The sequence below is a fragment of the Mus pahari genome, chromosome X (genome assembly GCF_900095145.1).
Source record: "Mus pahari chromosome X, PAHARI_EIJ_v1.1, whole genome shotgun sequence".
Lineage (NCBI taxonomy): Eukaryota > Metazoa > Chordata > Mammalia > Rodentia > Muridae > Mus > Mus pahari.
In genome coordinates, this window is record NC_034613.1 from 113,661,195 (window position 1) to 113,684,651 (window position 23,457).

The window sequence follows — 23,457 nt, forward strand, 5'->3', positions numbered from 1 at the left end:
GTCTTCAGACACACCAGAAGAGGGCATCAGATCTCATTACAGATGGTTGTGAGCCACCATGTGGTTGCTGGGATTTGAACTCAGGACCTTCAGAAGAGTGAGTAGTCAGTGCTCTTATCAGCTGAACCATCTCTCCAGCCCATAAGTCCCCTTAATTGCCCTCTGCCTAAAATGGACTCCCACCAGAGTGACAGGCCATCAGTCCTACCTTCAGTTTCAGCTCAAACTCCAAATTTCCACTTAATAGCATAATTCTTCAATTACCCACAAGTAGTGGTATCACAACAAACCTTATGTTCTAGTCTCATTAATTTCTATGTCATGGAGTAATAAGTCATTATTACTTATTATTTGGTTATTAACTATTAATTGTAATTAAGCTATTATTTATTAATTGTGATTACTTAGGCATTATTAATTATTGATTGTAATTAACAAGTCATTATTACTTATTAATTGCTAAGTCATTTGTTATAATATCACTCTCGCTGCATGATGAATTACAACTAAATACCTCTTTATAATCAAAGACCCAAATTACGGAAGGCAAAATAAAACCCTAAGGAAACTGAGTAGCATAAGCAGTAGGGAGTCAAAAGCACCCCAAGGAACCATATCCATTAGTGTGTGTGTGCTAGAGAGTAAAGTGCTCACGAGTCCTTTTACCTTCAGTTATGCTGAGTGCTCTTAGTGGACACATTCCCTGCTTAGACCCAGTATCAGTTTCAGTCCTGATACCTGCTCTTAGGTCCTGTAAGACATATGCTGCTGTTGCCTCTGCCTGAGGAAGACTTCTGTCTGTCTCTCTCAAGTGCTTGTGTTGAGCAAAGGTTCGGTGCTGGTCTAAACATGAGGAAGTAGGCCACCGTGCCCCTCTGAGCGAGTAGTGAGATGGTCTGTACCTCTAGACCACTGAAATGTATGGTCACTGGAATGACCATAGTTTGTTATCCCTTTGTTCTTCTTCCTTTCCTTACGATGCAATCCAGACTCATACAACCTAAAAATGTGGTAGTTCTTTCTTAGGTACCTCTGGTCGACTAGCCAATACGAGAAGAGAAGAAGCATCTATCTTTGTGTCTTCCAGAAGGCTGGCACAGTGCAGTGGACTTATGCGGGATGCTCTAATTTTGCCTCTAGCAATTTCATTGGCCAATAGAGGCCATCCAAACACACACGGGGGGGGGGAGAAGAAATACACAATGAGAGCTGACCTTGCACTTGTTAGTCAAGGAGTGAGAGACTAGGTGGAAACGGAAGTAACAGAAATGTCACGTGTACTGAGAGAGAGTCATATAAGTGATGAGGAAGGGAGAAAATCTGAGTTGGTTGTGTGACATACAGTGTTATCACATTATTACAATCCAAATACAAGGAATACACATAGACACTTTCGCTGCAGCCCCTCAGCTCTACATGCAGAAGTAGAATGAAGAAAGAGGAAGCCTATTAGTAAGAGTTCAGTTAGCATACAAACTGCACTATGCCGAGGCATTAATATTAATAGCACTTGAAGAGTCAATAAATGAAAACATTACTGGCAATTATCCTTGCTTATGATAAGATGGAACACTGCTACAAACAACACTGGAGCAGTATGCAGTCAATGACCCAGCTTGCCTATGATTGAAGACGGTTGATGAGAGAGCTATGAGTCAATAGTATTCCAATAGAACTACTTAACCAGAACATCAAAGAAGTAGCATTTTCTCATTAGTTCTCCTTTAAAGCTCTTGGTAATTGGCCATCAAGCATCTGGATATTTCGATTTTTTTTTTCTCTGTAAGGAAATGGAAAGGAACTCCTGCTCTAGTGTGTCTACCTGTCAGGCACTTTATATTATTTTGCCATTTATGCTTGTGCTGCTGGGAAGGCAACTCAGGACCTTGTGCACAGTAGGCTAGAGCTCTGCCCCTGTGCCCCACATCCCAGCTTCTGACCAACATCTTCCATGGCTTATTTCATTTGTTCTTGACAACAAACATAATATGTGTGTGACTGTGTACCTTGTCCATCTTCACCCATCTCTAGCCCCTGCTGCATCTTGCAGTTGCTGTAGCATGCTATTACTTCCCAGGTTGATTTAGGTTGATTTCCTCCCCCCCCCCCCCGAAAGGTTCCATGTAGCTAGGTTGTTATTAAACTTTCTATGTCGTCAAGGATGACCATGGCCTTCTGATCTTCTCTTTCCTCCACCTGCTGAGTGCTTGGACTATAGGCCTGCATCCCCATACCCAGTTTATGTGGTGAGAGTAAACCCACTGACTCTTTTTCTTTTCTTTTCCTTTCTATTTTCTTTGAAAAGGTCTCACTACATAGCCCTGGCTGTGCTGGAACTCACTACATAGATCAGGCTGTTTTTAAACTCATAGGATTCCCCTGCCTCTGCCTCCCCAAGTGCTGGAATTAAAGGCATGTATCATCATAACTGGGCAGAAGAAAGGTCTTTACAATGCCATGCCCATAGTATCAAAGCAACCCACTTGCTGGCTGTAAGTTCTCAGGAACCACTGCTCAGACTCCACTGAAACCTACTTACTTTGTGACCAAATTCATGATGAAGACTTCCCTTTTGTTGGGTTTATTTTTCAATTGAGTTTTTGTTTCCCTTTGGGTAAACACTTATTTTTCCCTATCATGTCAAAATAATGCAAATTCATTGTAGAAAATGTTTCAAGTTTAAGGACATTAAAAATAAAAAAATCAATTATAAACTTTAGATAGATAGATAGATAGATAGATAGATAGATAGATAGATAGATAGATAGATAGATGTGTTAGAATTTTGGCATCTTTTTTATTTTTCTGTGCATTTTTCTTATTATAGTTGGAATGATATTGCATGTGTCTTGTGTAGTTTGCTTATATTTAAGATTATCCATATATCCATTCATCCATCCATGCAACACACTTCTTGGCAAAAAACGGTTCTAAGGTTTTTTGTTTGTTTGTTTGTTTGGGTTTGGTTGGTTGGTTTCTCTGGGTAGCCCTGGCTGTCCTGGAACTCACTCTGTAGACCAGGCTGGCCTCGAACTCAGAAATCCACCTGCCTCTGCCTCCCGAGTGCTGGGATTAAAGGCGTGCGCCGCCACTGCCCGGCTCTAAGATTCTTCTTTACCATTATTCCTAGCCATGGCTGGGAAGCATGAGTGTCATCTCAGCACTCAGGAGACTGAGGCAGGAGGATCACATAGTGAGTTTAAGGTCAGCCTGGGCTACACAGAGAAATCCAGTCTCAAAATCTAAATAACAAGAGAAAGAACAACAATAATAATACTAATGAGGATGAGGAATTGGAGAGATGGCTCAGCAGGTAAGAAGGGTGCTTGCTGCTCTTCCAGAGCACCCAAGTTAAGCTCCCAGCATCCATATCAAGCCACTTAGAGCATCCTGTAACTCTGACACTCTGTGAAGGCATCAGCACACACTTGTGCATACATACCATACAGATACCACATACACAAATACCCCCACACATCCCAAATACAGGCACATGTGTCATATATGTACTGACATACACACACACACACACACACACACACACACACCCCATGTACACACAGACATATATACAGATACAAACAGACACACATACCATAAACACACACAGACACACCACAATATATAAAGGAATGTGAAAAATTGTGTGTACATTTTGCTACATATTGCCAGACTACACTCCAGAACTAGTGTACCAGTTTCTGCTCCTAATAGCATGCTTTCAGAAACTGAGTTCTTTTCCTCTACATCTTTACTTCATTTTCACGTCATTTTTTCAGTCTTTTTTTTTTTTTTTAAAACTCTGGCTTTATTCTACACTAACTTTTTCACACACCAGTTTATTTTAACCCTCCATTTTCTAAAACTCAATTCCTCATAACTCTCTAAAATTTCTTTAGAGGAGTGAGGCTGTATTTTCATTTTGGTGAGGGTTAGCAGTGAGAACGGCTGAAGTTCAAATATGCAGTATGACCTGAAGTTTTTGCATTTCGAGGCTTATTTGAAGAGGGCTTTCAGGGAGTGGGCAGTGGGGAGGAATGCCCGTGTTTAGACATTCCAGGTTTATATATAAAGTTCTAAGATGATGCTCCATTACTGTACATAAACCTCTGTAACAAACTGAAAGTTACACGTGGCCCAATTGTTTCAGGCTCCTCAGAGGTGTGTCCCCTCCCCCTCCCCTGATGGCTTCATGCATAACCAAGCAGGTTTGGAGTACAAAAAAGTCAGTCTCCTCTATAACAACAACTACTTCCTCCTCCTCCTCCTTTTCCTCCTCCCCCCTCCTCCTCCTTGAACAAGGTCTTCCTCTGTAATTCAGGTTGCTCTGGAACTCTAAGCAACCCTCCTGCCTCAACCTCGAGAGTGCTGGGATTACAAGTCTGTGCCACTTCCTCCAGCTCTTCTTGCATTCTGTTATACTCTGAATTCTAGGCGTCCCTTATCTTCAGGGGTTAGCAATGAGACCTCAGCATCGCTGAGGGAAAAGCAGAGACACCAATGCAGATGGCTGTTTGGAGAATGTCCAAACTTTGGGTTTCAGACGACATGTATCTAAGTGACTTCCTGCTATGGCTCCAGACAACTGATAAGATACTTTATAGGAAATTTGCTCAGATGGAAACAACAAATCATAGCGCCTGCTTCAATTGCACCAAGACCCTACAAGTAGACGGAAAGTTACACTAGTTTTCCCCATAAGGCAATTGCAAAGAATCTAAACAAAACATCAACAGCAATAAGCAGCAAATAAATTTAAAAGCCTAAATAAAAGTCAGGTGGCTGTGACAATGTCCTCATGTCATCCTAGCATGTGAGTAAGGCAAAAGGACGAGTTTGAGACTAGTCTAGGCTGCATAGTCTTGGCTAGGTAGGCAAGATCTTACTTTCAAATAAAAAGATAAACAGTCCATAGTGGGGAAGGCAAGCCTTAAGTTCTACTGCATAGCTTTAATACTTTAGGTTTCCATGACAATTTGCATTTTGTGGCTTATTTCAAATACTTGAGAAAGGCCATAGAGCCCTTGCTTCAGAAGTGTGGCATGCAAGACAAGGGAAGGGACAGAGCTAAGGCATATATATACCTAACAGCAAAGAGGATGGCTAGGCCTTGAGCTGCGCACACCCAGCCGACCCTCGGCCTCTGGACTGCTGCCGCTCTGCCCTTGGCATGGGTTAACCCTTCCAACCCTGAGAGCTGGGTAGTGAGGAGGATTGGATTCCATTCGGGTGTCTGGAGGCTCACTTCAGAATGTCTCCATCAGTTTGGTCTGAGCAGAGTCAAAATTTCACTCTATTTGCCCCTAGGCCGACCCTACTGGGCACTGGCAGGACTCGGGTAGAACTAAACTAGTACTGACTGCTGAAATCCAGCACTTACTCTTGCCAGGGGGCCTTAACCACTTTACATGTATTTACACTGGAAATCCTGGCAATAACCTTCCAGAGCAAAGTAACGGGCATGTAGGGAGGGGGTAAGAGAAAAAGACAAGGGAGCCTGAAGAGAAAGGGGCAAGGGAAATTTGACGCAATTTAAAGGCTGTTAAGTGCTGATTCTGGATCAGGGGATACTGGCCAGGAAAGGAAGAAAGAGGAAGGAGAGGGGGCAGAAAGGAAAGGAGAGGAGAAATAACAGATGCCAAGAGAAAAGGCAGCCGTGCACATGGTAGGTAACTGTAAGAGGACAAAGCTTTCCGCAGACCTCACCGGTTGGCCACACTGTCTCAGCTGAGGCAGAGGCTGCGTTCCGCTGGCTCTGTTTCCTTACCCACTATTACCACGAGGCTGCCTCAGTCTCCACACAATCCTTCCTCATAGCCAGCTCTCATCCTGGTACTATCTGGCCCGTTGCAGGCCAAGACAAGTTGTCCCCACCCTCTGGAGCACAGATCTTTCCTCAGCACTGCTGTTGGAAGCACACGAGCTATTTTTTTTTTTTTTCAGATGAAGCGTCCTGATAGAATTCCTTCTTCTGAGGGTCTCATTGATACAAGGATGCATTTCATGTCTTCAGACAGTGTTTGGTGAAAATGGCTCGTTTTTACCCTGCTGCTGCCTATAGTGTCTCGTTCCCCTCGAGAACTGCAGAGCTCCCTTCCCAACATTTGCCACCTTTTCAGACGGTCCCCTCGGTTCCTCTTCCTACTTTCCTTTCCCCACCGCACTCGCTGTCTCCAGAAGACATTTTATGTTCTCTCTATCATTGGAAGGGAACACCGGGCCCTTCTGCTGGTGACACTCCCACTCTCCATGAGCGTCCTCCACCAGTAGATATATGGAACCAGCCATGCTTCCTGTCCGACCTTTGAGGGTTCCACCAGAAGTAATTATTGCTGTTTCCCAGGCCCTACCTCAGCCCAGACCCACCTCAGTTCTGACTTAATGCAGCGAACTCCCCAGACGTAGTGAGATGCCGGGACTTGGAAGGTGGGACTCGATCTCTGAAGACTCTGGCCCTGGAGACATATTCTTACAGTCCAGAGAGGAAGGACGGTCAGAGCAAACCCCACCCTTTCGCAGCCACTCAGTTCCCTTTTTTTGTTTCCTGACTTTAAGCCATTGCCCTTTTTTTTCTTCTTAGCAATATGGTATCTGGTTCCGTGCGACTGTCCCTATTCTGCTCCCCCCAACTCCCCCCACCGCACCCCCGGCATTTGCCTGGGACCTCTTTATACTCAAGAGTCCAGCTCTGAGAGACTCTTCCCATTATGGTGGTGGTTGAGTCTCCTAAAAAGATGGGGCTGGGCTGAACAAACAACAGACTACCCTCTCTGGGGCAAAGGAATGACGTACCTATGATGGATGATGTAGGGGACGATCAGCACAGGAAGAAGAGAGATGCCAGTGCCTTTAAGGTCTCCTGTGGCCTCAGTAGGGGAGAGTCAGGATCACACAATTCGACCTGGAGGACAGACAAAGAAGGCTCACTCAGAGACCCTGAAATACATAGCCGGACAGAGGTAGAGACAAGACTTCCCTGCTGAGTCATTTTCTAAGAAAGCATTTTTCTTCTGCAGATAAAGATGCCCAAATATAAGCCCACACAAAGACTTGTGCCCTTCCCCATTTTTCAAATATTCTTTTGTGAATATTCTACCTTCAAAATTCAGCCTTATGAGCTAAGCCGTGCTGAAAAAAATATATAATCCCAGCTACTGGGGTGATGGGATACAGGATGACCACCAGTTCAAAGCCTGGACAACATAGAAGGTTCTGTCTCATTTATTTCCTCCAAGATAAACAAGGTACAATGTTTTCTTTGATTTTGTCACCTAGCAAACAAGATTAGATCATTGAAGCCTGACTGTTCCCTCAGCAGGTCCCAAGTTTGTGTCCCAGCTTCCATTTTCTCCCTAAGGATTCCCCTAAAGAAATGTAGCCAATATTTGCCACATGATGGTGGCAGAGGCCCCGGTGACTGATCTTGTCTGTCTTCTCTCTTTCTTTCTTTTTTTCTTTTCTTTTCTTTTCTTTTTTTTTGTTTTTTTGTTTTTTTGTTTTTGGTTGTTTGTTTTGTTTTTTTGAGACAGGGTTTCTCTGTATAGCCCTGGCTATCTTGGAACTCACTTTGTAGACCAGGCTGGCCTTGAACACAGAAATCCGCCTGCCTCTGCCTCCCGGGTGCTGGGATTAAAGGCGTGTGCTACCACACCCGGCTTGTCTGTCTTCTCTCATGGGCCACTTTCGTATTGCCTTACAGAGACATTACACCCTAATACAGAAACATATTACCGATCCCCCAAATTGGTCAGAATTTGGAAAGTACTGGGACTTTGTTTCAAGCATTTGTAGAATGGCAAATTGGTAAATCACTACATTGTTATAGATCAATGAGCACCAAATGTTATATGGCTCTCCCTACTTTATTGACGAGTTATGACCTTTCCTTCATCACATGCAATAGCTGTGCCAGTTATCAATGGAGTAACCATAGACATTCGCCACACCTCCCTTTTTCTTCAGTTAGATGCTTCTTGTCACAAGCTTCATCATGTCTGAAGGTCCATTTGGGGTGGCGATTGGAAAGTTAACAGCACGGTGGCAATTAGACAGGGAAGCAAAGGCGGAAGGCAGAATAATGGCTGGAACTTTTTCACCCTTTGGTCACAACCACTCACCCAGCCCCCTCATTCATACCAATAAGACTATTCCAAAATAGTGAGGACAAAGCTGGTGAACATGCAAACTATTCCTCACGGAGATGGGTTGGCAGATAAAGTGTGTGCTGCCAAGCCTGATGACATATCCAACCCCCAAGGAAGGAGAGAAGTGACTGCCATCAGTGGTCCCCCTGACCTCCACATTCATGTTGTGTCATGTACACATGCATACACTTAAGTACAATGTGCTATAAGGTCCTGATGTGGGTACCATCTGTAGTAAACAGCTGTGAGGAAGAGAGAGAAAGGAGCCCAGTGAATGTGTTGTAGAAATCGTGAACTTCATCAACTGTGTACTTGATGAATCCGGGCGATTAATATTCAAAAAGACCTTCATTATTTGGCTTAAGAGGTCAAACTCAACGATGTATTTTCCAGGGTGAAGAGTGAGGTCTCACAAGTAGGTTCCAACTTTGAAATTCAACAATCTCCAGGTGGAAGTGGGGTGGGTGGCTGAAGGACCTGTGGAAATGGGCTTCGCGGACAGCAACTAAAAGAAATGGCAAGTCTGAAACAAGAATGGCTGAGAGGAAAGTTAAGGCAACGTTGAGCTTTTTTTTTTTTCTTCTAGAAGTAAAATATCTAGAGGAAAGTGAATCTCTTCTAGTCTTGAAGCACTGAGAACTTAAGACTCTAGATAGATAGAGTCTTGTCTTCAATTCTCAGTGCTTCATTTTAGAAGAAAGTAATGAGCACAGACATGTAGAATACAGAAACAAGCCAGGCAGTGGTGGCGCACGCCTGTAATCCCAGCACTCAAGAGGCAGAGGCAGGCAGATTTCTGAGTTTGAGGCCAGCCTAGTCTACAGAGTGAGTTCCAGGACAGCCAGGGCTACACAGAGAAACCCTGTCTCAATAAAATTTCTGAGTTCGAGGTCAGCCTGATCTACAGAGTGAGTTCCAGGACAGCCAGGGCTACACAGAGAAACCCTGTCTCAAAAAAATAAAATAAAATAAAATAAAATAAAATAAAATAAAATAAAATACACCCAGAAACATAGTGGTAAACAAATCATAAGCTATGAGTAACTGCTGGAGATTTAATATGCAACGTGGAGACTGTATTAGTACTCGACTGCATACTTGAGGTTGAATAAGAAAGCAGGCTTAAGTGTCTTCACCCTACACACACACACACACACACACACACAGAGAGAGAGAGAGAGAGAGAGAGAGAGAGTATTAATTTGACTGTGACAGTTATTATACAAGATGAGTGTATGTCATCACATTATATACCTTAAACACATGCAATTTTGTTAATTAAATATTTTAAAATTTAAAAAAATCCCCCTAACTACATCACCTGGGGAATGATAAAAAGAACCAAGTTTGATTAGAAGGCTAATTGTCTTTCTATCTCCAGTTCACTTACATGTAAAACAAAAACAGACAAATAAAAACTTTAGAAACTCCCTAAAGGCCAGTGAAACTTTTTAAGGGACTAGAGAGAGGATAATCCTGTTGGCCATCAGCTGGCGGGTTGGTAAAGAAATGTAGCATTGTTATTATCTTAACCCCAGGAGATCATCAAAGTGTCAGCTTGTCTCTGGAGTGTTATGCCAACAGGATACTTCAGGGTCTCCTGGCATTAGCTGCTAGGCCACTGCCATCCCCTTCTGCATTCTGGCCCATTTGTCTACCTGTAGTTGCCCCTCTTTCCCTGTGTAATATGCTGGCTAAGGCTAGGGCTATATCATATTAAACGGCTTAAGATGGAATTCCAGCTTCAAAATAACCATGTGTGTGACTCTTAGACAAGTGCATTTAAGGCCTCACGTGCCTTAGTCTCTTCATTTAGTATTAGTAAGCAGCTCCTGAAATGGATAGGATTTAAAGAGGCAGGCATAAACCAGGCACAGTTGCACATACCAGCGGCCTCCACCACTCAAGGATCAGAAACTCAAAGCCACTTTCAACTATGCAGGTGAGTTTAAGGGCAGCCTGGGATTAGTGAAGCCCTCTCTGTCTCGAAGATAGCTGTTATGACCCCACAGGCCATGATAGTAATATTATGTGATGTTAAAAGGAAACTAGGGAGCCGGGCAGTGGTGGCACATTCCTTTAATCCCAGCACTTGGAAGGCAGAGGCAGGCGGATTTCTGAGTTCGAGGCCAGCCTGGTCTACAGAGTGAGTTCCAGGACAGCCAGGGCTACACATAGAAACCCTGTCTCGAAAAACAAAATCAAAAACAGAATACACTATGGTAGAAAGTGTGATTAAAACAAACAAACAAAAACTCAGCACCCTTCAGCCTTTCTCTGTTGAACTACCTTGAAACGTCATGCAGCTGCCACGTATTGGGGGAAGCAAAGTGCTGAAGTACGTTTTCTTTGTTGACCCAAGTACTTCAGAAGCTGGGTAAATTCATTGCCAGTTTTCAGAGCCAAATCAGCCCATTTTAGCTAAATCAGCTAAAAGGCCGCTGCTTTTATTGTTCCCTTTCTTCAGTGTACTTAGCCTGGAATTGGACATTGGGGAGCACACTCAATTACCTTGTTCTGCTCCTACAACATTGTCTGAAACAGAATAGACATTAAATCAAAATGTGGACCTACTGATCATATGAAAAACGAACGGAAGCAATTAGCTCCGTCCCGGGGCTTCCTTATGCCCCACTTTGCTGCGAAAGATCATCCCGGTCTCCTTGAAGCAGAACTAAGAATGTTATGCTGAGGTGAAGGACCCCTCCACTTGATCCTAGTCCCGGGTCTGCTCCAACACTGGTGATTAGAGTCTGGGAAGAGAACTGCTTTCTTCGCGTAAGCTACTAAATTGCCAAGTCCTCCGCCAACAGGGATAAAGCAGTTACGGGAGCTGGGCGGGAGGAAGTGGAGCCGATTGCTGCAGACCCTAGGCGGAGCCTCGGTTCAAACTCGCGTCTGCAGCGAAGACAAATCATCCAGCCGTAAGGGGGCGCTGTGCTGAGATCCCCACAGACAGGCTCTATGGTCGCTGTTTCCCACGGCTCTGAGGAAGTGCACCCAGGCACCGCCTATAAACTTCCGTTGCTGCCCTAGCCTCTCTCTTTCCGAGCTGCTAGCGCTCCTGCGAACATGGTATGGTCGTCTGTGGGGCTTTGTTAGCATCCAGCTTAATCCTTGTACCCAACGTGTACAGTACCATCCCAGGGTGCATCTGGGCTCTGGCATGACCTCGATGTACCCGAGAAACCTAACCTAGCAGAGAGCGACACAGAGGGAACCGAGTTCTGGGTGGAGGAATTGACTTGATGGCATGACTTAGTGTCGCGAGTGACTGCAACGCCTTTTAGAGCTACATGGTCGTTGTGTGTTAGTGAGGAGTTGTAGAATAAGTCAGCTTTATTTTGCATCCAGCGAGGACTCTGGGCCATTGTGATCCGGTAACTGAGTTCTGTACACTGTTTTTTTACTAGGTGAACGTGCCTAAGACCCGCCGGACATTCTGCAAAAAATGTGGGAAGCACCAACCCCACAAGGTGACACAGTACAAGAAGGGCAAGGATTCTTTGTATGCCCAGGGTAAGCTGTTTACATGTAATTTGTTGGTGGGAAGTTGTTGAGAGAGAGACCAGAGCCGAACTCTGTGTAAGGCCGGCTGGTCCGGAATGAGCAAACTTCCTGCCTCGGCCTCTCAAGGGTTAGGGCTTTACCTGTTCCCTGGCATGCCAGACTCAAGAGTTTGCTTTTGATGTGGCAAGTCCGGGTATCCCCCTCCCCTTAGTACTATTTCTCAATGCAGGGCAGCCTCAAATTTAAACTTGAGACTTTTCCCTGTGGCTATTTTGACTTAGGATCTGTAGTGTACCCTAACGAGTGACTTTTTTTTCCAGGAAAGCGGCGTTATGACAGGAAACAGAGTGGCTATGGTGGGCAGACTAAGCCTATTTTCCGCAAAAAGGTCAGTGATTGCCGACATATTTCTTCTTGTGGTAAGGACTTGGACTTGTTAGCAAGCATTGCTTTAGTGTTGACCACAGCAAGGTTGTCCCACTTGACGGCAGGGACATTTCCCATGTAGCAGAGCTGGGCTTCAACCCAGATCTGAGTCTACACTCTTCAGTATTTGCAGTACCCCTTAAAGAGGCAAAAAGGAAGAAAAGTGTCCACCTCAGAATTGTGTGTATACCAAAAAGACCTTTCATTTGTTTATGGTTGTGTCTGAATCCTCAGCTCCTTGTTGTGGCAAAAAAAAAAATGCTGTTTGTGGCTGAGGCTAAGAGTTATTGTTTATGAATGCAGGTTCAGTTCCCCGTACTGCCATGGAAGGTGTTGGGATTTCTCGGTCTTAGGAAGTCTTAGAACTTACAGTGTTAAGCTGTTCAGGGAATGGAAACTATTTGGGGGTGTTTTTTGTTGTTCTGCTGTGGTTTTTTTTTTTTTTGGTTTGTTTTTGAGACAGGGTTTCTCTGTGTGTAGCCCTGGCTGTCCTGGAACTTACACTGTAGACCAGGTTGGCCTCAGAAATCCACCTGCCTCCCAACCTTCCCCTCCCCCGCTGAATGGAAACATTTAAATGTCCAGCTAACTTGTGTGAAAAATTGATACATTTCAATTTTCAAACTGCTAAATAACAGCAAAGCTCTGACCAAAATCGTGGACTTGGTTGATGCACTCAACAGTCCAGAAAAGTGTACATAAGTCTAATGGAAGTTTGAAGACAACTGATCAGTCTTAACCTTTATGAATTCCAAAAGTTTTATTTCCTAGTTACCATGAATTTGGCTGGCAAAAATAAAAGTAGCTTACAAGGCTACAAATTTAAGGTAGCTTGGGGGGCGGTGGAGATACTATGTAGCACAGGCTAACTTCACAGTCCTATGGCTGTACCTTGCCTCTGGGAACCGCAAGTGTGTACCAGCAAGTACTGCTTCAGTTTTGTTACTGTTAGGGTTTTTTTTCTTAACATCAACAGGCTTCTGGAATTTAAAAACAAAAATTCCATAGCTAAATACAGACTGTGGCAAAATGGAATTTCATGAGGGGTTTGGCTTGGTATCTTTTCTAGGCTAAAACTACAAAGAAGATTGTGCTGAGACTGGAGTGTGTTGAGCCCAACTGCAGATCTAAGAGGATGCTGGCTATTAAGAGATGCAAGCATTTTGAATTGGGAGGCGACAAGAAGAGAAAGGTACTCTTCCTTTTGAATGTAAAGCTTTATTTGTAGAGTTAACTGTTTCAGGCCTCAGTGTGCATAGGGTACCCTCCAAGATATATTATCCACAGCTGAGTTATATAACGTACATCTGAATGCATGGGACCAGAAGTGTTTTTATGTTTTGTGAATCCAGCATATGCTTCATTAGTAGACACATTATATAAAGGAACTGGCCTCTAAGATTTTTGGATTTTGATTTTGGCTGCGGCTAGGATTGAATACAGGACCATAGGTGATGTAAAGGTTCCTTAAAAATCACAAAACACAACATTTTGTTTTTCTGTTCTGTTTGCAGGGCCAAGTGATCCAGTTCTAAGCAGATTGTGTTATGAAGACAATAAAATCTTGACCTTTCAATCCCTTTGATTGCAGTTGTTCTTTTGGGAGGGGATAAGTTAACCCAAACGCTTTCAGAAATTAACCTGAAGTTTGTGCTTGGTATCCAGAATCGACCCTTGTTGAGCGGTGTGAAATGTGACTTGTTGGGATCCTGCTCGGCATTTAAAGTCCAAGGGTTACAAATGATAAGAGAGAGCAGAGACTTTTATTTGAAATCTGTTTTAAATACATTCCAGACTTTTATCCCCCTCCCAGTCCATCTCTGAATATTGCACACCCCACACCTCCAAGAAGAAGCCCTGAGGTAGAGACTGGTATTTCATGGGATTTGAGGCCAGTAATACAACTTGATAGGTAAGCTTTAAATGTTTTGCTGTAGGCATTTTTTAAAAATATTCCTTTACTATGTGAATATACTAAGACACACCAGAAGAGGGCAACAGATGGTTGTGAGCCACCATGTGGTTGCTGGTATTTCACGACCTTCGGAAGAGCAGTCAATGCTCTTAGCCACTGAGCTATTTCTCCAGCCAACATTCCTTTTTTTCAAGATAGCGTTTCTCTGTATAGCCCTGGCTGTTCTGGAACTCACTCTGTAGACTAGGCTGGCCTCGAACTCAGAAATCCACCTGCCTCTGCCTCCCAAGTGCTGGGATTAAAGGCCTGTGCCACCACTGCCCCGCACTTCAGGCATTAAGAGTCTGGGGAGCATTGTGTGATCCTTTCAATATACATCTCTTGCTTTAGATTGTTGGAAGTGTCCCCCAAGTGCTGGAATTAGAGGCATGGAACACCACCATACTGACTTTGTGTAAAATAACACCTGAGCATCCTTCCAAACCTTTTATCCTCCTGATGGCCTGAATCCCCCAGTTTGTTACCAGAACAGTTCAATTGCTCTTAGGACATCATGTAGCCAATCACCACTGGTAAATAACAGGTAACCCTATCTGCATTTCTCAGCTCTAGGGAATAACCTGGGCATATGAGTTTGTTTCCAGCCAGGCTTAAACTTTGTAGCCCAGGCTGGCCTTGAATTATACTTGCCATTGCCTCCCAAGTACTGGGATTAAAGGCATACTACCACACCCAGCCTGTCATGTGGAGGAAGCAGATTTTCAGGTTTTCCTTTGCACTAGACTAAGCAGTGCCCCCTTATAGTGATTTGTGTCTAGCTGGTTTAGCTTTAAATCCTGGTTCTGGATGCTACAGCTTGCTGGCTCAGTGATTAAGAGCACTTGTTCTTTACAGAGGTCTAAGGTAGTTTCACAGGATCCCATTCTCCCTTCTGACTTCCTGGGCACCAGGTATGCGTGTGGAACTCATACATACAGGCAAAACACTTGAAACAAACACATCTAAAGGGTTTTTTTTTTTGTTGCTTTTGACCTGGCTGTAAAGATTATGGTGAGCTGGGCGTGGTGGCGCACACCTTTAATCCCAGCACTCGGGAGGCAGAGGCAGGCGGATTTCTGAGTTCAAGGCCAGCCTGGTCTACAGAGTGAGTTCCAGGACAGCCAGGGCTACACAGAGAAACCCTGTCTTGAAAAAACCAAAAAAAAAAAAAAATTATGGTGAATAAACACCCGCTTCAGGGTTGTGAAGGTTAAAATCAACCAGGATACTGGAAGCATCTGTTCATGGGTTACAAGTTATAAGAAAACCTGAAGTAGAGACTTTTAAATGTTTTAAATACATTCCACACTTTTGTCCCCCTCCTAGTCTACCCTCTGAATATTGTACAGGAGTACCCACTTAATTTGAAAAGCCTACATTGAAAAGTAGCTTTTAAGGGCAATGACTTTGGGAAACTTTTATTTTTTAGAGGGAAGGGCAGGAAATAGTCTGGTCTTTAGCATAGATCTCTGCCTATATAGTAGTTTATCTTTCTAACCGAAACAAAACAGTGCCTGAGGGATTTATTCGCGTTTTTAAGGTTAAAGTCCATTCATAGAAGCCTAGGTGTAATTTCTCCGGGAGAAGCTGAGTGATGATGCAGCCAGGATTGCAGGCTAGTCCTTTACCCAGGGAAGAAATCTGGATGGTATAGGGACAAGGCCCACCAATTTCCTGCAGGTTTCTCACAGCCACAGCCCAGGCTAAGTTTGAGAGTGGCCGTTCCCAAACCTCAATGTGGTTTTCCTGAAAAGCCAAGAAAAGAATTTTGAACATGTAGTTAACTTCATCACCAGCCATATTTGATATTCCGCCTTATTAGCAGAACTATCATGCACTCAGAGAAGGAAAAAGTTAGCCAGCAGTATATTTTAGAAATTTAAATGTAATGCTGGGTGTGGTGGCATACACCCTTAATCCCAGTGCTCAGGGTGAAGAGGCTGGTTCAAGGCCATCCTGGTCTACAGAGGGCATTTCAATACAGTCAGGGCTAACCAAGAAACTCTGTTTTTTTGTTGTTGTTTGTTTTTTTTTTTTAAAAAGACCTCCCCATCTGCCAAAATGGTTCATATACTTCTAGGAAAGTCTCTAAACATACTGTCTTTTGGCTTCTGTAGTTCAAATTCTGGCTAAGTGTTCTTATTAATTGAAGTATGTCCACCCAGGGTATTGATTTATGCTTAAAGGCTCATCCTGATAAAGGCTCTGAGCTGCACTAGGATTCCAAATACCCGAGTATAGTTGTCAGCTGGCTAAGAAAGACTTTCTATTGGCTTAAATCCGTGTCAGAGTCGTCTTCTCTGGTGGATACCCACAAGAAGCCTGGCCAACAGAGCTACTTCCAGGACAGCCAGGACTACAACAGAGAAATTCTGTCTTTTGAAAGTAATAGTTCTGACAAAAGCCTTACTATTCACCACTCTGTTAGCAAGCTCAAGGGAAAAATAACAAGAGAAAAAGGTCAGTCGTGTCTTCATTTGGCAGAGTTAGGCTTGAGATAATTTTGTACTTGAGTATGAAAAGCCCATCACAAAATACTGTGAATCATACACTTTAATTCGGGATATATTCCCTGGCCAATTTCCTCCCAAGAAGCATCACTTACCTTTCTAAAACAGTACCCCTGCTTGCCCAAGGGGTCTTGGTTGATGGCAATTACATCCTTATTTTGAAGCAGAGCTTTGGCTTGAGAGCTGATTTGTCGGAGATCATTGGACATGAGTAAGGGAGCGGCCATGATAGCCCAGAGGGCCATCTGTGTAACCTGCTGGTCCCAACTGAGGCCAAAGTTGCCAATCACTAACTAGGACAAAGAGTAGAATAAGTCAGGTGGGAAAATAGTCAACTGATTGGGTTTCTGTTGTTTGTTGGGGATACAGAAGTCCTTGTCTGAAAACCAGGAATGTTAAACACACAAGGGCCCTCTTCACAATGGAGGTGATAAAATGCCAGTTTTCTTGCCCAGAAGGCTGGGAGATTTTGTCAACAACCTGGTGACCTTTTTGCTATCTGTGGAAGCAGACCTCACCCAAATTCCATAGAATGATCATCTCACCATCCTTCTCTCCCTAGATCATTGCCCATCCTTAGGGGAGATGTCACATGGACTTTATGGCCCGCTGACCTCTGTGCTATTGGTCAGAGACCACACTAGATTCTAGGCTTAGCTATACAACCCACTCTCATGGTCAGATGGACTGTGTAAAAGAGTTGCTACGTAGCTACACCTTGAGCTTTATTGTGCACCTAGAATCAGACAGACTGTTGCCTGGAAACCTTTTCCCAAATGGCACCTTGTTTTAAATATGCTGACAATGTCGTTAGACTCCCCAAAGTCTGACCCAGGTTAACAAAGTCAATATGCACCAGGTTTTCATTCTTATCTCTTCAATGGGTTCATGTCCTTTCTTGGATACCTGCAGGGACCCCTCAATAGATGTTTTTTTTTTTTTTCTTTTCTTAGTTTGGAAATAAGGTCCAAACTAACCTTTAGGCCTTGAATTTGGAGCAACTCCCCTGTCTTAGCCTCTGGAGTTCTGAGACCCCAAGCAACTACACAAGGCTTGCTGGAACATTTTAAAAATTTCCTAAATAATTGACCGAGAGAAACCATTTTCTATACAGCATGGTGATGTAAATATTCACAGAAGGCCTCTTCCAAGGGATCAGTGTAGGCGTGGCTTGTACATGGCCCGAGTTTCAGAGCCAGTCACAAAAATACATAAAATACATAAGCTACCTCTTAAACGAGGAGGGTTCAGGTCTTTACCATGTCTGGGTCATTCCAGCTGCCTGGTCCAGCAACTTCAACAATCTCCTTCTGGTTAGCGACTGTCCAGGCCAAGATATTCTTTATGCTCTCCCAGGAATCATAAACATCATCAAAATTTCTCCAATGATTGCAGTAATATTGGATATCTGTATAATTGGGCTGTAAAAAGACAGAATTCTTTATAGTCTTAACTTTCTTGTGAGATTTTGCTGATCTACAGATCAAAAGTCTCCCATAACAAAGCCTGACTGGGGGCTGGAGAGATGGCTCAGCGGTTAAGAGCACTGACTGCTCTTCTGAAGGTCCTGAGTTCAAAACCACATGGTGGCTCACAACCACCTGTAATGAAATCTGACGCCCTCTTCTGGGGTGTCTGAAGACAGCTACAGTGTACTTACATATAATAAAGAAATAAATATATTTTTTTAAAATATGTTTATTTAGTTAATGCATTATATGAGCACTCTGTCTTCATGCACACCAGAAGAGGGCGTCAGATCCCATTACAGATGGTTGTAAACCACCATGTGGTGACTAGGAATTGAACTCAGAACCTCTGGAAGAGCAGTCAGTGCTCTTTACCACTGAACCAGCCATCTCTTCAGCCTTGTTCAAGATCTAGTTACGGATGGTTGTGAGCCACCATGTGGTTGCTGGGATTTGAACTCGGGACCTTCGGAAGAGCAGTTACTCCTCTTAACCGCTGAGCCATCTCTCTAGCCCCCAAGAAATAAATATTTTTTAAAAAACAAAAACAAGCCAGGAGGTGGTGGTGCACGCCTTTAATCCCAGCACTTGGGAGGCAGAGGCAGGCGGATTTCTGAGTTCGAGGCCAGCCTGGTGCAGAGTGAGTTCCAGGACAGCCAGGGCTACACAGAGAAACCCTGTCTTGGGGAAAGAGGGGGTGAGGGAGGGAGGGAGGGAGGGAGGGAGGGAGNNAGAGAGAGAGAGAGAGAGAGAGAGAGAGAGAGAGAGAGAGAGAGAGAGAGAGAGAGAGAAAGAGAAAGATGCAAATTGTAGAATGAACCAATGTGTAGATTCACAGGTACCAAGGTCTAAAATGCTGAGGAAAAAGTTAGACTATCTAAAGTTCAAGAAAACAATATAAATTCATTCACAAATACTTTAAAGAGCTACCCTCCTGGAAAACCAAACAGGTAATGCCGAGATAGTGAATAGCTGGAGGCTCTTTTTAAAGTAGAGAAAACCCAAGCATGGAGCATGTGGTCAGATCTCAATGTTAATTAACAAACCCCTTTTAAAAATCTTGGGGGAAGACATGAAAGAAGCGCTAAGGAAGTACATCATCATAGGCTTATATGGAAATGTCTTTGTGGGCTCCACTACCACCCATGCACAGTGAATATACAGCAATGGGGTAAATATGGCATATGATGCACAGAAAGGAAAAAGCGCTGTGCTGGAAAGAGCTGGTGGAGGCTGGAGGCAGGCAAGAGGCATGCTGATGGAGTTTGATTTTATTCCAAGTGCAATGGAAGACCAGTTACATTCTAAGGAGGAGACAGAAGGGAGGCCCTTGACATTTTTTTCAGCGGGGTGAGATGAGAGTGGCCTGAAGGCCAGTGTGGATGAAATGACAGCTAGTGGCCTCAAGAGAGACTTCAGAGCAAATACTGGCAGGATTGCTGGTGGGCAGGATGTGAACGGTGGAAGGAAAGGAAAAAAAATCAAAGATGGTTTCCTAGTTGGTGGAAGTTTAGGCCACAGTTACAAGCAGCAAGGATGGGGAGAAATGCATCTTTGAACTCAAGCTCGGAAGTTTAGATTCTGGGCCCACTAGCTCACCTTTTGAAAGGGTCTCAAATAAAGCGGCCACTCACAGGAGTAAACAATGCTTCGGCCTGTCCTGTTCAAAGCCAAGGCCATGTACTTATAACCTATATGAGGAAAACAATAGGTAAATAGGGGGAAGCAGGCGATTTCTAGCCAGTGTGGTATATCTGAAGAGGCCACTTAGAAAGTCCATGTTTAGCCAGCCGTGGTGGCGCACGCCTTTAATCCCAGCACTCAGGAGGCAGAAGCAGGCAGATTTCTGAGTTTGAGGTCAGCCTGGTCTACAGAGTGAGTTCCAGGACAGCCAGGGGTACACAGAGAAACCCTGTCTCAAAAAAACAAACAAACAAGTGACATGGAGAGGTTGTTTTCTGCTTAAAACTGCTTAAATTGGGACTGGAGGGATAGCTCAGTGGTTAGCTCAGGGATGGGCCAACAAATCCCAGCAACCACATGGTGGCTCACAACCATTCGGAATGAAATCTGACGGCCTCTTATATGTAAGTGTACTTACATGTAACAACAAATAAATCTTTGGGCTGGAGCGAGCAGAGGACCTGAGTTCAATACCCAGCAACCATATGAAGGCTCATAACCATCTGTACAGCTCCAGTGTACTCATATACATAAAATAAATAAATAAATTTTTTTTTAATTTTTCGAGACAGGGTTTCTCTGTATAGCCCTGGCTATCCTGGAACTCACTTTGTAGACCAGGCTGGCCTGGAACTCAGAAATCTGCCTGCCTCTGCCTCCCGAGTGCTGGGATTAAAGGCATGCGCCACCACACCTGGCTCAAATAAATATTTTTTAAAAAGTGCTTAAATTAGGACTATTGGGTTGCTCTGAGGAGGTGGTACAGAGACAATAGGCATAGAGAAAAGATAGGGGTCAGATGCTTCTTTATCTGTGCTCTCACAAATGATCAGATCTAGTTATAATTAATAATTATAATATATTCTCAGAGTCCTTCAATCAAAAGTGCACAGTATATATCATGTGTGATGGAAGGTATGTATGAATTCCACATAGATGAATACATGATAGAGAAAACTTCTTTGGCTGGGCAGTGGTCCCAGCCCTCAGGAGGCAGATGCATGACAATCTCTGTGAGTTCAAGGCCACTCTGATGTACAGATCTCATTCCAGGACCACCAGTGCTACACAGAGAAAGGAAGGAAGGAAGGAAGGAAGGAAGGAAGGAAGGAAGNGAAGGAAGGAAGGAAGGAAGGAAGGAAGGAAGGAAGGAAGGAAGGAAGGAAGGAAGGAAGGAAGACAGAAAGACAGAGATGGGGGGAGATTAGCTCTTTGGAGGTGCAGCTTAATGATGGCCTCAAGTTCTTGTTTCTGATGTTAACCAAAAGGCCAAGAAATAATTATGGCTAAATCTCTTGAAGAAAACATACAATTTAGGTCAATGAAATGGCACAGCTAGCAAAGGTTCTTATTTCCAAGCCTGACGACTTGAGGTTTATCCCTGGGACTCATATGGTTGGAAAGAGAAAACAGATCCCTGCAAGTTGCCCCCTGACTTCACAACAGGCACCATAGCACATACACCACTCCCCAAATACAGTCACATGCACTCTACATCATTCTTACTTTGTTGATTTTAACATAATTTTAAAAATGGAATTAAAAAAAAAAGAAGCATACCATTCTCCAAGGATACCACACTGTTACAGTGACAACCATCAAATTTTAGCAAATCTACACCCCAGTCAGCAAATGTCTGGGCATCAATGTCATAGGATCCAAAACTCCCGGGGAAACCTGCACAGGTTTTATTTCCAACATCTGCATAAATCCCTAGCTTCAATCCTTTGCTGTGGACCTAAAATGAGAAGATGGACCACAATAGGAAATCAACCAGGAAGTAGTAAAAAAAATGGTAGGAGTTTTTAAGCTGAAGTTGTTGGAAGCAGGGAACCAACCCTCCAGTTTCGCTAAGGCAGTTCTAACTACACGTATGGACAGTTGCACAGAAGCGAGGAAAAGGCTATGTCCACTTTAATGTTCCTCATGGGATCCTAAAGAGTCTCCTTCCAAACCAGTGATAGACGTGTCTTGAAAAAGGGTGACAATATTTTAGTTAAGTCTCTCTGACATTCCTCCAGTGTTGGCCTTCCTGGTGTCTGTCTGGGTGAGTTCGGGTAGAGCCAGGATCCCAGTAAGGTTTCCTCTCCTTGGACTCTCAGTGTCTCCTTTAGCAGTTTGCCAGCTGCTGAACTCCCAGAACTTGCTCACTGGTTGTGCAGTCTCACTTGTCCATCTGGTTTGGAATGTGACCCCTTCTCCTACAGTACTGAATCGTATCAGGCCTCATTTGTTTTCAATAGTCTCCAGAACATTTGTTTTTATCTTTTAAAATTCACTAAGTGTATTGTTCAACTACATACTTAATAATAGTATGTCTAACTACAGTAGCCTCTGGTGCTGATGTGGAAATAGAAGCATGCAAGTCACAACCACGTTCTCCTTTTCACTTAGAGGATTCACCAAGAATGTTTATAAGCTGATGTGATCATTCCACTTGGTAATAAGCACCATAATTTATTGTTCAGACAACATTACATTTTCAAAGTATCATGTGGTCTGTTTCATAATAAGCCTTCATAAAGCCATAAAAACTAAACAATCGGCTCTAAACTCACGTAATTAGCGAGGTGTTTGATCCCACTAGGAAAGCGTTGGGGATCTGCCTGAAGCCTGCCCTTTGAATCCCTCTCGGGAGCCATCCAACAGTCATCTATGCAGAGATATTCATAACCTGCGTCCCTCCAGCCATCAGAGACCATGAGTTCTGCCATCTGCATGAACAGTTGCTCACTGAAAAAGAAATTCAGAAAGTCATTCCAATTCGTTAGGTGACTACTTCAGCGCTCCCATTTTAAGGTACCCCGGAATTTCACAGTTTCTAAAAATGCTGTAACACCGTGGTGGTAATCACAACCCCGGAGGTAAAAATGAACCATCCTTCCTGTAATCCTCTCCCTCCTCCACGCCCAAGCACAAAAGACATAGACAAAACCTCCAAATAATTAAGAATGCAACACATGACAAAACTGAAAAGCTATTGTAACTAACAAGCTGTGGTGACACAGGCCTGAAATCCTAGCTATTGAGGAAACCAAAACTGGAGGATGTGAAGGAGAAAGGCCAGCCTGGCCTACGAACAACTAGAGAAATCCCAGCAGAGAAGGGTGAGTATGATAAACAGCTTCTTCTGGTATCAGCTTTACTTAGAGAAAACAATCTCATTCATACAGAATACTACCAGAAAAAAACAGCCAGCAAAGGCTAGGATACATAGAGATTAATGTTTATCAACCATATGTTAAAACTATTCTATTCCTCAATGACTTGAATAAATGGAGAAACATTATCTTACTCTTGGATCAGGAAACCTTGAACAAATCCCAAAAAAGACTTTTGAAGGAATTTGGCAAGATTTCAGGAGCTCACCTCAAAGATGAAATGCTTATGTTCTACAAAAGAAATGAAGCTACTGTAGCACGGCTTTTCGAATAGGGATTACTGTGATTCAAGACTTCAGAAAGAGAGCCATTTATCTCATACCTGAGTCTTCTAGCTTCCCCCAAAGAATACACCACTACCCCCCCCCCATTTCGTTTTGGTTTTTTGAGATGGTTTCTCTGTGTAGCCCTGGATGTTCTGGAACTAGCTCTGTAGACCAGGTTGGCTCTTGAACTAACAGATCTGCCTGCCTCTGCCTCTGCTTCTGCCTCTGAAGTACTGGGATGAAAGATCTGTACCAAGCAGTGCGTGGTGGCACACGCCTTTAATCCCAGCACTTGGGAGGCAGAGGCAGGCGGATTTCTGAGTTCATAGGCCAG

General features: G+C 43.7%; 2 protein-coding genes and 1 pseudogene across 3 annotated transcripts in view; 1 reads left to right on the top strand and 2 right to left on the bottom strand.

The window, feature by feature from the left end:
* Btk (Bruton tyrosine kinase) overlaps nucleotides 1-6,529 on the bottom strand; it is a 42,045-nt gene extending 35,516 nt beyond the window's left edge. The window contains exon 1 of the mRNA XM_021187349.1: nucleotides 6,367-6,529. The gene's annotated coding sequence lies outside the window, so the exon portion shown is untranslated. The remainder of the gene's footprint in view (nucleotides 1-6,366) is intronic.
* A 4,579-nt stretch (nucleotides 6,530-11,108) lies between these two features.
* LOC110313590 lies at nucleotides 11,109-13,720 on the top strand (annotated as a pseudogene). The gene is made up of 5 exons (XR_002380118.1): nucleotides 11,109-11,219; nucleotides 11,558-11,663; nucleotides 11,975-12,042; nucleotides 13,150-13,272; nucleotides 13,595-13,720. The product of XR_002380118.1 is annotated as a 60S ribosomal protein L36a-like (transcript).
* A 1,478-nt stretch (nucleotides 13,721-15,198) lies between these two features.
* Nucleotides 15,199-23,457, bottom strand: part of Gla (galactosidase alpha) — an 11,932-nt gene continuing 3,673 nt past the window's right edge. Inside the window, exons 2-7 of the mRNA XM_021188017.2 lie at nucleotides 22,255-22,429; nucleotides 21,257-21,434; nucleotides 19,613-19,704; nucleotides 17,804-17,965; nucleotides 16,640-16,837; nucleotides 15,199-15,780 (exon numbers count right to left, since the gene is read on the bottom strand). Of these exons, the coding sequence (XP_021043676.1) occupies nucleotides 15,520-15,780; nucleotides 16,640-16,837; nucleotides 17,804-17,965; nucleotides 19,613-19,704; nucleotides 21,257-21,434; nucleotides 22,255-22,429 (1,066 nt within the window). The 3' untranslated portion in view covers nucleotides 15,199-15,519. The remainder of the gene's footprint in view (nucleotides 15,781-16,639; nucleotides 16,838-17,803; nucleotides 17,966-19,612; nucleotides 19,705-21,256; nucleotides 21,435-22,254; nucleotides 22,430-23,457) is intronic.